This window comes from Betta splendens, chromosome 8 (assembly GCF_900634795.4).
Source record: "Betta splendens chromosome 8, fBetSpl5.4, whole genome shotgun sequence".
Lineage (NCBI taxonomy): Eukaryota > Metazoa > Chordata > Actinopteri > Anabantiformes > Osphronemidae > Betta > Betta splendens.
Window position 1 is genome coordinate 492,440 of NC_040888.2, and position 17,948 is coordinate 510,387.

The window sequence follows — 17,948 nt, forward strand, 5'->3', positions numbered from 1 at the left end:
AGACAGATATGCAAGCAGGCAGGCAGGCATTTAGACAGACAGGCAGGTAGACAGACAGGCAGACAGGCAGGTAGAAAGGCAGGCAGACACACAGACAGACAGGCAGGCAGGCAGGTAGACAGGCAGACAGACAGACAGACAGACAGACAGACAGACAGACAGGCAGGCAGGCAGGCAGGCAGGCAGGCAGACAGACAGACAGACAGACAGACAGACAGGAAGGCAGGCAGGCAGGTAGACAGACAGATAGACAGACAGGCAGGCAGACAGGCAGGTAGACAGGCAGACAGACAGAAAAACAGGCAGGTAGACAGACAGACATGCAGGCAGGCAGACAGGCAGGCAGGTAGAAAGGCAGGCAGACACACAGACAGTCAGGCAGGCAGGCAGGCAGACAGGCAGGTAGACAGACAGAAAGACAGACAGGCAGGCAGGCAGACAGGTAGACAGGCAGGCAGATAGACAGACAGACAGACAGGCAGGCAGGCAGGCAGGTAGACAGGCAGGCAGATAGACAGGCATTTAGACAGACAGGCAGGTAGACAGACAGGTAGACAGGCAGGCAGATAGACAGGCATTTAGACAGACAGGCAGGTAGACAGACAGGCAAGCAGGCAGGCAGGCATTTAGACAGACAGGCAGGTAGACAGACAGACAGACAGGCAGACAGGCAGGTAGAAAGGCAGGCAGACACACAGACAGACAGGCAGGTAGACAGGCAGACAGACAGACATACAGACAGACAGGCAGGCAGGCAGGCAGACAGACAGACAGGAAGGCAGGCAGGCAGGTAGACAGACAGATAGACAGACAGGCAGGCAGACAGGCAGGTAGACAGGCAGACAGACAGAAAAACAGGCAGGTAGACAGACAGACAGACAGACAGACAGACAGACAGACAGACAGACAGACAGGCATTTAGACAGTCAGACAGACAGGCAGGTAGACAGCCAGACATGCAAGTAGACATGCAGACAAATAGACAGACAGGCAGACAGTCAGTCTGGTAGACAGGGAGACAGGTAGTCAGACAGACAGCCAGCCAGACATGCAAGTACACAGGCAAGCAGGTAGACAGGTAGCCAGCCAGCTAGACAGACAGACAGGCAGACAGACAGACAAGCAGGTAGACAGATAGCCAGCCAGACAGGCATTTAGACAGAGAGACATGCAAGTAAACATGCAGACAGATAGACAGACATGTAGTCAGCCAGACACGAGAGTAAACAGGCAGACAGAAAGGCAGGAGGACAGATAGACATGCAGATAGACAAGCTGACAGACAGGCGGAAATGCCAACAGACTGGCAGACGTGCAGGTAGACAGGCAGGCAGGCAGTTCAGTTTTAGTTGCCCTTAGCTCCATTTCTTTGTGGACGTCTGGTCTACCTCTGAGGACATGTGTCCATCAGTCTTTGCAGGTGGCTGAAACCAGCTGACCCCCTTTCAGGTTGTGAACTAGGTCCTGGAGGCGCGCAGTTCTGGCAGAGCTGATGAAACAGATCTAAACGGTTTCTTATCAGCGTTCTGCACGCGCATGTTTTCTTCATTTGAGGGTCATTATCAGCTCTTTCTCCACTCTTGATACGTAACTGAGGGAGTGGAGGCCCAGTCAAAATGTTAGAGTTTACAGAACCTCTGGTCCAGAGTCCAACACATCCAGCAGCTGCATCTTCCTCACTGAAGATGAGGAAATCCGCATTGTTGTGGCAGAATGTGGTTTGTTCAGATAAAAGGAGGAAAAAAGCTGTGAGCTCATAAATCACACTTCATACTCAGTGGAACCACAAACTGCAACTCACTAAAGCAAATAAGCGTTAAAAGAAACTGAAACCGCAGGGGCTACACAAAGACTCTGAGTGAACATGTTCTCATTCTGGATTTCACATTTATTCATGTTTATAGGACAAACTTTGAACAATTTTTCCATCGAACCACCACAAACAACTGTCATGATAAATATCAGAAACACGAGGGTGAGAGGAGCTTGGATGGAGCCTTCATCCCAGCAGGTGGATGCACAGACTGGAGACAGGACGTCCTGGGTCCACCTCAGTGTTTAGGGCCAACTGTGCCCGATGAACAGTAGCTTCTGGTGGAACGAAGCCAGATCACGGCTCAGACACATAACTGTAACTGAGTGGCCACTCTATTAGGAAAGAACTAAGAGGCAAAGGGCTCTGTTTGCAATGGACCACCACAAACAGAACCATCAGCATCAAAGTCAAATCAGGTGAAACGATTCCTGCACTGAATCCAAAGTGACTGTAGTGTTAACATAGCGTATATTCAACAACCAAACTCAGTGGAACCATGTCACTTTAGATCTGCGGCAGAACCTGAACCGGGTCTGCTCAAGTCCACGAACAGTATTTACTGGCCCCAGCAGCCAGGCTACTGTCGGAAACGCCCATGGAAACGGGAACATCGGATTTCCTCAGTTCATCTGTGTTTACGCAGCAGGCGGTCACGTGCAAGTGAAACTAAGCTGAGCTGAAAGCGGATCAATGGTGTCAGGCAGGTTTGGTACTGACGCCGAAGCGAGGAGCTGTGTGTGGAGTCACAGCAAACAGGCTGACGGACCCAGTTCTGTTGAGCACAGGTCAGTGATGGGTCTGAGCCGCGCCAACGCTGCTGACAGGGACAATCTGGTCCAAGTGTCCATGAAATGTGGAGCTGAAGTAAGGAGAGGAAGAGGAGCACACAGCTGTGTGTGTGTGTGTGTGTGTGTGTGTGTGTGTGTGTGTGTGTGTGTGTGTGTGCGTGTGCGTGTGCGTGTGCGTCTCTCTGTCTCTGTGTGTGTCTTCAGCAGCCACATCCTCCCTGGTTCTCTGCAGCAGAGTCTTTGAGGCCCAGGCTGTTGTGGCTGGTGGTGAAGCCTCCATCTCCCTCCACGCTTTCGTTCATCTTGTCACAGATCACGTCCACCAGTCGCTGGAACACCTGCTTCACATTGATGTTGTCTTTGGCGCTGGCCTCGAAGAAGTGGAACCCTGCGGAGAGCTTCAGCTTAGTACAGAGACTAAGACCCGTTGTAAAACCCCTGCTCAGACCCAACAGCACCGAGTGTAAGAGGATTCAGGAAGAAGTCCTTCAGTGGAAACTAAAGAAAAGGCTCTGGACCAACGCCAGCTTCTACAGAACCGTCCAGTCGTGTGCTGTGACCCTGTGACTGAGCCGTGTTACATGATTGTCACCTAGCTCGTCCGCCAGCCGCTGGCCGTCCTCGGTGGGCACCAGCCGCTCGTCCTCCAGGTCGCACTTGTTGCCGACCAGGATCACCTGAGCGTTGTCCCACGAGTATGTCTTGATCTGCGTGGCCCTGCACGACAAAGGCACAGGTTCACTGCAGACTCCAGCTGCTCGCCGACTGACGAGGAAGACGCCCGACTCACCAGTCCTGCACCGCCTTGAAGGAGTCCTGGTTGGAGATGTCGTACATGAGCAGGAAGCCCATGGCTCCTCTGTAGTAGGCGGTGGTGATGGTGCGGTAGCGCTCCTGGCCTGCCGTGTCCTGCAAACACAACCGAGCATCATTCATACAGTCCCACATGTCACCACCAGGGGGCGGTACAGCGCCCAAACCAGTCCCAGCTGTGGAGCAGTGGCTAAGGGTCAGACGGGTCGAGCCGGTCTCTGCTGGTTGCTGGGTAACGTGTCCTCGCTGCCCTCGCAGCCCTCGCAGCAAGCAGAGGGGTTGTCAGGGAAACCGGAGACTGAAGGGTGGTCCGAACAGACGGGCCCAGTCCGGAGGGGCAGCTTGTGTTTGCTTGTCGGTTGCCAGGGTTACACTTCCTCGTGTACACGCGTGATGGAGGAGACGGGATGTCAACACGGTCCTGCAGAGCCGAGCTGATCATTAACGAGACGTCACCCTGTAAACACGGCCTCCTGGCTCCACACTGATCCAGGATCAGCTGACAGACATGTGTGCTTTGGTGTGTTCGCTGCTGCTTTGTCAGGTTTGTGTGGGCAAACGAATCACCTGTTTGAACAGCTTCAACCATCGGATCAACAGGATTTATAGGCCCAGAGGAAGCAGCAGGAAGCCACGCAGGCGCCCACGCCCTCAGGGATCGGTGAGACACCGGTACCGACCCGCGATGCACACCACTACCACTTCACCTCACTCCGAACCGGATCACAGCGGCTTCACTTTTTGCCTTGAATCTACAGCTGGGTCGCGTTTGTCCATCACTTCTCTGATGTAAAGAAGCTCACAGACAGAGTGCTGTTCAGCTGTAGTGGGTTCAGTCATTAGTAGGTTTCCTGCATGCCCGGCTCACTTCCTGTGTTTGTTTTAACCTGATGACGCATCATTACAGGCTGACACTCACCCAGATCTGCAGCTTGATCCTCTGGTCGTTACGGAAGACGGTCTTCACCTTGAAGTCGATGCCCACGGTGCTGACGAAGGCCGAGGTGAAGGAATCGTCAGCGTAGCGGAACAGGAAGGAGGTTTTCCCAACACTGCTGTTGCCAATGATAAGCAGCTTGAACATGTAGTCAAAGTTCTGGTCGGCGGCATCCTTCTGGGACGGCTGCTGCTGGATCCGTGAGTCACTGGAAGCCATCTGAACATGAGGGAGGAGAAAGGTACAGACAGGAAGTCAGCGTCATGATCACTTTAGCACAGGTATCAAATGTGGTGGAAGGCCTCCATCTGCTGCTGCTGCTGGGAGTCACACTGGAGACAGTCAAAGCTCAGTAACGTTGTGACAGAAAGCATCGTATTCTGTGTCAAACTAAAGAACACGTCACCAGAACCAAACTGGATTTCTTCTGTGGGTTCTAAACTTATGAAAATACTAACTTCCATAAGATGCTGAGGTTTCTCATTTAAACATGTTCTGTTCTTTAGTTCGCTCGCTAGCCACAAAGCAGTGAGTGACAGGTTCTGCTGTCGCCCGGCTCTGTGACAAGGCTCATGACGACGATGATGATGATGATGATGATGAGTGAGCCACCGCTGGTGCATTTCTCCATCTGTCAGCCTAATCTCTCCTGAGGGCAGGTGTGACGACCTGCCGTTAAACCTGGAGTGGGGGAAGGGCAGCAGCAAAGACAAACAGCTGCAGCTCCTGTCACCATGGAGACCAGGTCTCAGCTGCTGGCAACAGCCATCAGTGATCAGAGAAACCAGTGTAGGAGACGAGACAGGTCTATGGCCTCCACCCTCCAGAACCAGCAGAACGTGGACCACACACAGCTGAAGTGACCAGGTTGTCATAGTGTGGAGCATCTTCCATCACCAGAAGCTGCTGCTGCTAAATCCTCTGCTCTCGGTCACAAGCAGCCATGACAGCACGTTAGCTCTGCTGTTAAATGAACTGAGCTCCAGAGCTGCTGGGGCAACCTCCAGACCCCCGCTGTGACGTCACCAGGCGCACTGAGCCAAATGTGAAGCTCCAGCGGAGGTGATGGCGTCCAGTCTGCGATCAGACTGATTCAGAGCAGCTTGTCTCAGGTCTAATAACGTTATTCGGGTGACGACCATGGACCCTTCTGTCTGACTCCGTTTATCGTTAACGACTTCCTTCGAGAAATAGTTAGAATAGAATGGAATCCAGTTCTGAGGTAAAACTACGCGGTTTGAATCCGTTTCAAAGACTCCTAGACGCAGTCGATGCGACGCTCACAGGTCGTTTCTGCGTCAACTGAAGTAGCAGGTTTGTGCTGAAGGACCCGGTACCAGACCTGTATTTACGGTCCAGCGAGCAGGAACGAAGAGCTGGAACCAAGACAAAACTTCGTCTGGCAACAGTCGGGACTCACCTTCCAGCAGAAGAGCTGACGCCTCGTCGGTCCCGTCGACTCTGAAGCAGATGCTGGAATAGTTCGTCTCCAACTCGCTTCCTGCTCGAGCAGCGGACCTGGTTTCCGTCCTCAGCAGATCCGGGATCTGTGCGCACGGTGCTGGATCTCGACCGGGACCTGGAGCTTAATACGGATCCAAGAGGTTCGGTCTCTACACGGCCCCAGACAACTTTGGCTTTGGTGCTTGCGCACGAGAACGCGCACCGCACCAGCGCACACGCCCCAAAGGCGCAACATGAATATTCATCCAGTCAAAGAGGAGTCAAGCTGCCGGGACACGGTCCAAACACGAAAGTTCGAGTTCAACTAATGGCTCTAAAATCCAGTGATAGTGTGTGAAAGTTGAGACAGAAGGTAAACACGATAGAGAAGTAAAATGAGCTTAGATGGGTCACGGCTCAGAACTTCTGACTGACTCGGTCCAGAATCAGTAGCGTCTGGACCTTAGAGTACCGTACAGTACATCACATGAAGCTTTTACACACAGCCACCAAGAGACGGAGGAGTCGGTTCTGAAACGGGAAACAGCCGCTCCTCGTCGTTCATTTAATATCGGTCCTCGGTACAAACCCCATCGCTCACACTGGGAGCTTCCTGCAGTCATTTCCTGGTGCCCATCAGGAACGAGGCAGACTTCCTGGTGGTTCACTTTGAGTTGATAAACGTCAGCTGTGAATGTTCTGGCTCTTTCCAGCTGTTAAGTTAAACTTAAGCATCCCAGGTATAAACATGGACCTGAAAGGTGCCAAGGTGAAGGTCAGCCTGAATGAACACAAGGTTATGTAAACAATACATGTACAAACAAATGTAATCTGCTTATTTATTACACCTGTCAGTCAGCTGGAACCTGAATTTTCCTTATGCAGGACTTTATTCTATAACCAGACTAATCTGATTTTTTCCTTATCTGTTAAACACAAGATAGAAACCTGGTCACAGCTGATGAGGCTACAGCAGAAGCTGTACCTTCACTTTCTTTTTCCACATCACAGGGATCCATTATGTTCCATTAGTGGTGATACAATGTCTAGAACAGTCAAGTCACGTGAGAATAAAATAGCAGAGTTGAATGTCCCAATCACAGCTCACACGTTTTCATTACAACATACAGTGTTGATGACGTGTTCATGTGTTCAACATTGCCCCCTGCTGGAGATACAGCGTCCACACAGCTGCTAAGGCTCAGCTCAGACATCATCTCAAATGAATGAGCTGAAGTCAATTGAGTGTACACTATGTGTCCTGACTGGAGCCCTCTCTAGATGGCGGACAGCTTCAGGGCCGTGTAGATCAGGTTAACGGAGGTGCAGATGATCCCCATCAGGTTGCAGAGGCTGGACAACCCATGGTAGCGGCCGAACGTTCTCCTGTAGGTTCTGTACTTGGGGTCCTGCTCTGTGAGTTTGGCGTACGCCTCCTTCTGGCTGCCCAGGCCAATCTGGTTCCCCAGGCCATGCTCCTTCTCCACCTCCCTCATCTGGAGCATGGTGTCGGTGACCGCTGGGCCGAACCACTGGGAGTTCAGACCGGTCACAATCAGAGCCAGGAAGTACAGCGTCATCTGCCAAACAACAACAACACACTTTTACTGAGACACAAACTACAAATGAAAAGCACAGAAGGTGGCGACGTCGCACCTGCACAGTCTGGTGCCAGTCCAGCAGCTCCCTGGGGTGGTACACAGCGAACACGGCCAGGCTGACACAGGTACTGCCCAGCAGGCAGTAGAAGTACACAGGGAAGAGTTTACTCTGCACCAGACCAAAGGTGTGCCGGCTCACCTGCCACACCAGCGCCAACCCTGAGGACGTCAGCAGCGACAACGCTAATGGTGTGGATGTTCTGGACCTTGGTTAGGTTTGTTCCTTTTAACACACCTACAATAAACCCTAAGAGAGGGGAATCAAACCAGCGGCGAGGCCCTAACGTCCTACCTGCGATGAAGGAGACCCACACCTGCATGCCCCAGGAGAAGGAGAGCACCAGCAGGTGCAGCACTTTGACCAGGTCCGGGGCTTCCTCCGTGGCCATGATCACTGGAAGCTCAGCACCTTACGTTTACAACACAACATTATATGTATGACCTATTAATACCGGCCCGAACGTCAGTAGGCGCAGATTAGCAGCTGCTGCTCCAACGTGCAGGTCGCGATAAGAACACGCCCAAACACGTCACAGACACGTCCCAGGGAACGCAGTAGGACTAAACTAAGCGCACGTGTTTTCTGTTACCACGTCGGCTGCGTGAAGGTCCAGCTGCGGTTCCGAGGACACAGTCACGCTCCCCGCCCTTCTGGACCAGGGTTCACAGCCTCCACCGCACGACTACGAAGATTTTAACGCGTTTCCACAACCCGCGCCTCTAAAGAGTGAAGCCGCCATCTTTGTTTACATTCAGACACGCTGTCGCGCCTTGGAAACGCGTTCAGCGTTAATTTTTCTTAATACGACATTATCCAGATCATTAAACCACATCATGGTTTCACAGTAACTATCTGAACAATTACTATCTAAATATTACAGTTGACGTCCACAGCTGAGCTTTTTAATTGCCATTGTTTTTTCTTTTCTCTGCACTATTAATAATGTTGCACAGTTATTAGTCATTACTCTTATTCGCTTCTTCTGTCTGTTTCTGTACTGTTAGACTGCTGTTGAAACGCAGGAATTCCCCCATTGTGGGATCAATAAAGTCATGTGTTATCTTCTTTACACGCGTCGTGAGCTCTGTTAACCGAGTAACTATGTTTGACAACTTCCAGCTGTAGACGCTGAGCTATAGTTCGGGTTCGGCTTCGAACGTCTTACCTCCGTATCAGTTTGCTTCACGTGAAACCTGAAGTTCCGAAACAAACCGAGGTAACGTTGCTCAGGATCCAAGGTCCAGAAGAGCCACTTCCGGGGTCCACAAACACCGCCCCTCCCTGCTGACGCGGTCCAATGATAAAGCACTTATTTATATTGTGTTTTATTTGAAAGACAGAAGCAAGGGGTGACAACAGTTTATAAAATAAAAAATAATTATTTAAACTAACATTTCTGTAAAATTCAGAAACAAATTGAAAGGTATCAATAATCTGACCAAATTTGGGTAACTGAATCTCAATCTCCACTTCGCTGCACTGTACAGGAAGGGTCAGACAGACTCTACCTGCTGAGGAGTCTTTTGGAGTGAGGGGCCGCTCCTGAAGACCTTCTATGACTCTGTGGTGGCATCAGCCGTCCTGTACGTGTGGTCTGATGGAGCAGCAGCATCACAGTGATGACAGGAAGAGACTGGACAGGGTCATCAACAAGTCCAGCTCTGTCCTGGGCTGCACTCTGGACACGGTGCAGGAGGTGGTGAGAGAAGGGTCACATCCATCATGGACCAGGTCTCTGAGCCACTGGAGGACTCACTGTCTGCTGTGGAGCAGCTTCAGTAGCAGACTGATCCACGGAGGAGATATCGTAGATCCTTCCTACCTGCTGCTGTCAGACTGTACAATCAGAACTGTTGACCACGTCCCACCACAGTCACTCACCCACTGCAGCAGTGGTTTATATAGCCACCTGCTCTGCACAATATTTGTGCAAAATCTGTAAATCCGTAAATAATCATTTATATTTTTTTACCGGTACAAATCTTATACCCATTACTGTGCAATAACCCTGCAATGACCTCATATTACTCCAACTGTACTGTACTGCTTTGTACTGTGCCAACACAAACTGTTCTGTAGCTGTATTCTCGCTTGTCTGTACTGCTGTTGTGAGAGGTAATTTCCACACTGCGGGACTATTAAAGGTTTTCTTATCTTATCTTACTTCTGAGCCAATCACGTAGCGAACAAGAATTAACCTGACCAATCAGAGGAGGCCTAAAGGGACCCAGTGTAACGGAGTTAATATTAATTCCACTTGTGGTCAGCTGAGGGCGCTGTCTTCCCCCCTCCGGGGTGGGGTGTCACCAAGAAGACAAGGGAGAAGAAGTGGACTGAAGAGTTGTGGCGGGGAAGAAGTCAAGAACGACGCCTGATGACCCCACTGAAAAAGTAGCGATGGCAGCGTGAACGGCCAGACTGTTGTTCAGTCCAGGAAGTTTGTTTGAGTGTTTTGCACATGCGTATTGTTCTCTCTTTTTGGGAAAGGTTTTGGCTTCAAGGATGCTAACTGCATGGAGATGAGTACCTTGTGCTAGTTTCATAAATAAACGTTACAACGTGAACAGACGACGTCCTCCCGACCGTCATTTAATATATAAAACACAACGCAGAGTCACTAAAGGAGGGTTGCTAAACTAACCGGTTGGACGCAAAGTTCAATTGAGTTAGTTACATTGGTGCCGTGACCCGACGTCAAGATCATTTTTTTTTCGGCGGAGGGATTCGTCTAATATCTGGCGGTTTCTGGCGCGACTGAGGAGACAGGACCTTCCAGCGGGACTGTACTGTTGGTGAGGAGCTCTGCATTCCAAATTATCATCAGTGACACCAAGTACTGAATCTACAGGGACACGACCGAACTCATCGGCGCATATCGAGTTTTCATCGTGTCCGCGCAGCAACGGAATCGACGACGGACTTTGGGTGCAGTACCGGCTTCGGTCACGAGGGGGTGGTGTTATGCCACTTTTGAGAGAATTGTGAAAAGACACTAGCTACGGTATCCTGCCCGTTTCGTCTGGACAGTAAGGTTGGATATGAATGTTTAACTTTTTTTCCCTTTTAGGTGCAATTGCTGTTTACTTCCTGATTGTCTACACATTGACTGTCACAGTGTAGAGTATTAAGTTTCTTTTTTTTGATAATTGCACAGTAACATTAATCTGAGACTCAATATGGCGGGTAATGGAACACATGGTAGGGGGAGAGGACAGGTGACGTTCAGCCCAGTATCGCCTGTTGGCCGTGGCAGAGCAAAATTTCTATTTTCTTCTGATTCATCCACTCCTAAACCAGTTTTCGATGATCTAGCTGCTAATGAAAACATTACAGAGACCCCACAAAGTTTTTCCCCCACTCAAGGATTAAACAGTGAGGGCAAAACAGAGGAATTTCTGGCAGGCATAGCATCCCAAATTGGCCTCTCCATAGGAGAAAGCATAGCATCTTGCATTGAGTCACGTTTAGGCTGTGGGACAACTGGGGTTTTGAGAAACGCTTCTATAGATCCATCTCTGCTGAATGTAATAGTTAGGTCAGACATCACAGAGCCAGTAAGTTTTAAAGGGGACAGCCATGACACCCATACTGTTCAAGAGTGGGAGGCGGTGATGTTGGCTTACTTGAAGAAGAAGGGTGTTCCCGTGGCTGAACAAGCTGATGAAGTGTTGAGTAAGATCTGTGGAAGGGCACGTGAGGTGGTTAAAGTAGGCATACGGAGTAATCCAAGCCTGACACTGACCACAGGCCCAGGTCCCATCTTTGAAATACTAAAGCAGCACTTTAGTGACACAGTTTCATCTGGGATGCCTCTAGCAGATTTCTATGCCACATTGCCGACCCCAAATGAACGCCCTTTTGACTACTGGTTGAGACTTAATAGAGCTATGGAGGTGACAGAAGACTGCCTAAAGAGACAAAATAAGACATTTGACAACCTGTGCCTTGACCTTACTGCCATGTTCATCCGCCATTGCCCCGACCCTGAACTATCTCTCTTATTCAAGTGCAAGCCACTACAGCAATGGACGGTCACTGATGTACATGAAAAGCTTGTTGAGCATAGTAGGGACCGGAGGCAGGTGTCCCAGCTGAGAGGGGCTACGGCGATAACTGCCCAGCAGCAGGAAGCGGAGGCCCACACATGCAGTGTGAAACCTGTCACTGAACATGTTTTAGCCTCACCGCCGACTCAGGGGAGAGATGGAGCAGCTGACCGCCTTGACCACCTAATCACAATGCTGGAGCGGGTGCTACAACACGGGCCACTTCAGCCTGGACCAGTTAGTAGGAAGGATGTGAGAAATCAGCCAAGCCATAAAGCCAGGGTCAGACATACAGTGTCTTGTAACGTCTGTGGGGATGTTGAACACACCACTCACCAGCACTGCCGAGCTAACCACCTGTGTTTCATCTGCTATGCACCTGATCACACACGCAGTAGCTGTCCCAACGCTATGACCTCAAAGACCAGGGCTTCTAATCCCACACTTCAGCAGGAGGAAAACTAGTTGGCCTGCATGGGGTGGGGGGAAGTGCTAGGCCTGACGAGGATCCCCTGGTGATTGGTAGTGAAGACTCTGAGTCTGTCCATCAGAGCTTGTGCGAGGAGAGAGAACTCGGGCGATGTCCCATTCTTCAAAACATACAAAGACTGAAACCCCATGACAATTTGTTTTATGAGAACGTAACTTTGGGTGGTAAAGTGTCAGTCAAGGCTATGCTTGACAGTGGGTCTATGGCTTGCACATTGAGTTCTAATGTAATCCAAAGGCTGTTACAACAGGCTGTTATAAAGACCCCCACTCTGGAACCCACTGATGTTGTGTTGATTGGTTGTGGTGGATCAAAGACGATACCGTCAGGAACATTTGACTTGGAAGTTGAGGTCTGTGGTTGCAGAGCGCTTGTGCCAATGTTAGTGGTTGATGGACAGAGTGAAGACCTGATTATTGGCAGTAACCTCCTGAGATATTTGGTTCAATGGCTAAAACAGGAGAGAGGTTCAGTGGACTGCACCCCAAGAGTGTCACGTCGTGGTAGCGACAGCCAGACAAAGTTGATAAGTTTAATGGCCGAAGTAGATAGGTCTCTGGATGGCCTCCCTGGCAAAGTTGGGACAGTTAAGTTAAAGAGAGCTGTCACTCTGGAGCCTATGACTGAGCACTTAGTATGGGGTAAACTTGAGCATACAGGTGATGTGTCACCTGGCTGCACAGTTGTGATGGAGCCCACTGGTGCTAGGACAAGACCAAGGTCAGTTATAGTAGGAAGAACCGTGGCAGTGATGAGAAGCGATGCGTGGCTGCCCCTGAAAGTGATAAACCCCTTTGACAAAGCCGTTACCCTGAAGCGAAATGCTAAATTGGCTGATGTGTATCCTTGTGCAGCAGTGGAAACATTTAACAGTCCCAGAATGGCCGCTCAGCAGCAAAGTAACTTGCAGCAAAATGCACAATGGTCATCCACCAGGCCTATGGAGTGCTACGATGTGCAAAGCTTAGCTACAGAGGCGTCCAGCTTACCTGATCATCCTCCGCTGGAGGAACACAGTAGCCATGCTGACTCACCCCATCCAGGATTGCACAACATAGGTTTGTCCGACATAGATGTTGACTCCTGTGAGGTGTCGTGTGAGGGCAAAGAGAACTAGTAAGACTCGTAACAGAGTTTGAATCCATCTTCTCCAGAGACAGGCTGGATTGTGGGAAAGCCACAGGCCATCTCCACAGAATCCGTGTTGTTGATGAGAAGCCATTTCGGTTGCCATGCAGACGTGTACCTCCCACTCAGTATGAGAAACTAAGGCTAGCATTGAATGAGATGGAAGAGAAAGAAATCATAAGAAAATCAAGCAGTGACTTTGCTTCACCCTTGGTGTTAGTTTGGAAGAAGTCAGGTGATGTTAGGATCTGCAATGATTTCCGTTGGCTCAATGCTCGAACCATCAAAGATGCGCACCCACTTCCTCATCCAGCCGATGCTCTTGCTGCCTTGGGTGGTAATGCCTTTTTCTCCACCATGGACCTTACCTCGGGATACTATAATGTGGAGGTCCACGAGGAAGACAGAAAATACACAGCTTTCACATCACCATTTGGGTTATATGAATATAACCGCATGCACAGGGCTGTGTAATAGTCCTGCAACATTCATGAGGATGATGTTACTATCTTTGGGGATCAAAACTTCCTTAGCCTGCTGTGTTACCTGGATGATGTCTTGGTGTTGCTCCCACGGAAGACCTGGCACTGAAGCGTCTGGAGATGGTATTTCAACGGCTCAAGATTCACAATCTCAAGCTCGCACCTAAGAAATGCCATTTTCTGAGGAGGTCAGTGAGGTTTCTGGGACACATTGTGAGTGCTGATGGCATAGCCACTGACCCAGAAAAGGTAGCAGCCATCACCTCACTGACTGAGGCAGATCTCATGGAGCCGGGAACTAACATCCCTTCACCAAGGAAGGTCAGATCCTTCCTTGGAATGGTGGTATTCTACCAGCAGTTCATTGAAGCCTGTTCATCAATAGCCAGACCACTGTTCAGCCTCACAACTGGGACCAAAAGCCCTCGTGGAAAGGGAAGAAAGCGCCAGCAGGTTCACAGGAAACTCACTGCTGCTGATTGGACAGAGGAGTGTAGGGAGGCATTTCACCAGCTGAAAAAGGCCCTGTTAGACCATGTTCTTTTAGCCCACCCGAACTTCAGTGAACCATTTTTGCTCTCAGTGGATGCATCTTGTAATGGCCTTGGAGCTGTACTGTCACAAGTCCCAACTGGCGAGTCAACAGCCAGGCCCATTGCTTTTGCAAGTAAGTCACTCAGCTATGCACAGTCTAGGTATCCTGCTCATAGGTTAGAGTTTTTCGCTTTGAAGTGGGCGGTGTGTGACAAATTCCACCACTGGCTGAGGGGACACACGTTCACCGTATGGACTGATAACAACCCTCTGACGTACATACTGTCCAAAGCAAGGATAGATGCCTGTGAGCAGAGATGGATCGCTAAATTAGCTCCATTCCAGTTTGACATCAAATACATACCTGGTCCTAAAAATGTGGTTGCGGATGCTCTGAGCAGGGAACCCTTTGTGCAGCCAAGTACATCTCATCGGCTAACAAGGGTGCCCTATGCAAAACTACTGGCCGAAGCTGCCGCAGTGTGCGATCAAGGTGTACAGGAAGCGTTCCGCTGGTCAGCTAATCCACCTGATATGCCCCTTGAGGACAGCCAGCTTATCTCCAATCAGTATGCAGCTGTGGCTCGACCGGGAACCGTGTCATCACAAGAGGTGGCAGCGGTTCTCCAAGTCCATGATCAGCAGGATCCCGACGTGTGTCAATATGCACTTTTACTGCCACAGTTCCCACAGACTGTTAAGACATCGGAGTGTGCTCAAGCGAAAGTGCTATCACATGATGTGCTCTTGGAGAAGCAGAGGTGTGACACTGTTCTGAGCAGAGTGATCTCCTTTGTAGAAAGAGGACGGAGACCATCAAGGAGAGAGCGTGACAAAGAAACAGCTGAAGTCATCAAGCTGCTGAAAGGTTGGGAGAAACTGACACTTAGGAATGGAGTGTTGTATCGTGTGACACAGAACACTGTTTCAAAGAGGAAGCTGTATTCATATGTTGTCCCACTGTCACTGCGTATCACAGTGCTGAAGGGTGTTCATGATGAAGCCGGCCACCAGGGGCAGCAACGGACACTGTACCTAGCAAGACAGAGGTTTTATTGGCAGGGTTTGAGCAAAGATGTAGCAGAGTATGTCAGGCGTTGCAGGAGGTGTGTAGTGAGTAAGTCACCAGAACCTGAAGCCAGGGCACCCCTGGAGAACATCAGAACATCAGAGCCTCTTGAGCTAGTATGCATCGACTTCTGGACAGCTGAAGATGCTTCTAATAGGTCACTGGATGTGCTTGTCGTCACTGACCACTTCACAAAGATGGCACACGCCTTCTTATGCCCTAACCAATCTGCAAAAGCAGTGGCGCATCAGTTGTGGCACAACTATTTCTGCATCTATGGTTTTCCCCAGCGACTGCATTCTGACCAGGGAGCCAATTTTGAGAGTGCTCTAATAGCTGAACTGTTGAGTGTGGCTGGTGTCCAAAAGTCTCACACTACACCTTATCACCCAATGGGTAACGGATCATGTGAAAGAATGAACAGGACACTGGGAAATATGATTCGTGCTCTGCCCCCTAGAGTGAAGCGTAGGTGGCCAGAAACTCTGAAATCTCTGACATTTGCATACAACTGTACTGCCCATGAAACGACAGGTTATGCACCGTTTTTGCTCATGTTTGGCAGAGTCCCAAGACTCCCAGTTGATGTACTCTTTGGCTCTGTCATTGACAACCCTGAGGTCACAGACTATGACAGATATGTCCAGTCATTGAGAAAAGAGTTGAAGGAGGCTATGGACATAGCGCAAGCCACGGCGTCTAAGCAGTTAAAGCGGCACACAGATCTCTATAACAAGAAGGTGCGTGGAGCCCCAGTGGAAGTGGGAGATCGTGTGTTGTTGGCCAATAAAGGGGAGCGTGGAAAGAGGAAGCTTGCTGACCGGTGGTCAAAGACTGTCTATATTGTGATGGACAAAAATGAAGAGAGCCATACTTTCAGGATTCAGGATGCTACCACGGATCGGGAAAAGGTTGTGCATCGTAACCTAATAATGCCAGTGAACTTCCTTCCTCTCCAGGATCCTGACTCTGAAGAAGAGGTGGACACTTTCTCTTTATCAGGTTCTGGAGAACTTGATACTGAGGAGGAGACAGTTGCTGAAGTGTCTGCCGACTCAGTAGCCTATCGCACTAGAGAATGGGTGTCTACCATACTATCTGAGGCCTCTAGCATAGTTGATCAAAGCTGTAACACAGAGGCTGCCACCGGCTCTTCACCTAGCGAACAGGATGATCGTGGGCAGGCTTCTATTGTCAGTGAGCGATCACTCCGGAACACTATGCAGACTGACCCTACTGGTGACATGATCGTGATGACAAGTGAGGGATGTTCTAATGGTGCAGACAGGTTAGTTGTTGCTGATGTTTCACCTGTTCCAAGCACTTGCGCCGACAGTCATGGTGTAGTAATCGATGGTGTTCTAGAGAGGGCTGTTGTGACAGGAAGAGACCGAGTTACGACCAGAGCAGGTAGATTTTTGAAACCTGTTTCTAGACTCATTGAGATAATGCAACAGAAGACAGGTATTGCAGTGTAATACTGTATGAGCAGTGGGGCAAATTCTATTCATGTATTTATTTTCCTTTTTACATCTCACGCTGCATGATTTTAAGATGTGGTTGTTTTTGGTTTGGTCCGGATCTTTCAGGAGATGGGTTTATTGAATCTCTGATGTCATTTTCTTTCTCTCCCCTTGGGAATGAGGTATTTTACAGTTGTGATTTGTGTGAAATGTGTAACGGGCATGTTTTTCACTGTGTGTGGTGATGGGGTCTGGCCAACCTTGTCTCATACTGATTCCTTGATGGATGGTCTTTTGATTGTGATTGCACTTATAACTGTAATTTGGTATATGTAACCTCATTAATGCGATTGTTTTTTTTATTATTTTCGTTTATTGTTGTCCTTGTCTGCCTTGTGCATAGTTGTGTTGTTCTCTGCCTGGTATGTCATCTTGGTCATTCAATTTTCTTCTCGTCATTTTTTTCTCTATTGCTTGTAATACAAGTGGAATTCAGCGGGGGGAATGTAACGGAGTTAATATTAATTCCACTTGTGGTCAGCTGAGGGCGCTGTCTTCCCCCCTCCGGGGTGGGGTGTCACCAAGAAGACAAGGGAGAAGAAGAGGACTGAAGAGTTGTGGCGGGGAAGAAGTCAAGAACGACGCCTGATGACCCCACTGAAAAAGTAGCGATGGCAGCGTGAACGGCCAGACTGTTGTTCAGTCCAGGAAGTTTGTTTGAGTGTTTTGCACATGCGTATTGTTCTCTCTTTTTGGGAAAGGTTTTGGCTTCAAGGATGCTAACTGCATGGAGATGAGTACCTTGTGCTAGTTTCATAAATAAACGTTACAACGTGAACAGACGACGTCCTCCCGACCGTCATTTAATATATAAAACACAACGCAGAGTCACTAAAGGAGGGTTGCTAAACTAACCGGTTGGACGCAAAGTTCAATTGAGTTAGTTACACCAGCATCCGCGTCCAATTTCTGAGGACAGATGACAATGGTTGTGATCCAGCAAAGCACGGCGTTTGTTTTCACGAGGGTACAGTATGTCAGATTAGTTGCAGATGATCAAAATTAATGATTTTGTTTTCTCTTTTTTGCAGTAAAACTGAGCTGACTGAATTTAACTTTTCAGATGGTGTTTTTTATTGGCTTTGGATTTAAATTACAAATCATGTAGTTGCTATTTCACACCGAGTGTGTATTTTGAGCTACTGATGAAGACAAACTAAAGCAAAAACACATTTTTCAAGTGTTTTTATTGCACAAAAGTCATGTTTGGTGAAACG

General features: G+C 49.4%; 2 protein-coding genes across 3 annotated transcripts; both read right to left on the reverse strand.

Moving 5' to 3' along the window:
• Nucleotides 1-1,867: 1,867 nt before the first annotated feature.
• On the reverse strand, nt 1,868-6,472 carry rab3db (RAB3D, member RAS oncogene family, b). Its single transcript, XM_029158791.3, has 5 exons — nt 5,775-6,472; nt 4,337-4,573; nt 3,395-3,513; nt 3,197-3,321; nt 1,868-2,992 (listed from the first exon to the last, which is right to left on the reverse strand). The coding sequence occupies exons 2-5, from the start codon at nt 4,571-4,573 to the stop codon at nt 2,805-2,807; spliced, it is 669 nt and encodes a 222-aa protein (XP_029014624.1). The 5' UTR covers nt 5,775-6,472; the 3' UTR covers nt 1,868-2,804.
• Nucleotides 6,473-6,862: 390 nt separating this feature from the next.
• tmem205 (transmembrane protein 205) lies at nt 6,863-8,750 on the reverse strand. Of its 2 annotated transcripts, none has more exons than XM_029158801.3 (4): nt 8,625-8,750; nt 7,751-7,867; nt 7,454-7,617; nt 6,863-7,377 (listed from the first exon to the last, which is right to left on the reverse strand). In XM_029158801.3, exons 2-4 carry the CDS (start codon nt 7,845-7,847, stop codon nt 7,075-7,077), a joined length of 564 nt encoding a protein of 187 aa, XP_029014634.1. In that variant the 5' UTR covers nt 7,848-7,867; nt 8,625-8,750; the 3' UTR covers nt 6,863-7,074. The 2 variants fall into 2 exon arrangements, with proteins under 2 accessions (XP_029014634.1, XP_040927787.1); XM_041071853.2 differs by lacking the exon at nt 8,625-8,750 and adding an exon at nt 8,049-8,187.
• Nucleotides 8,751-17,948: the final 9,198 nt, after the last annotated feature.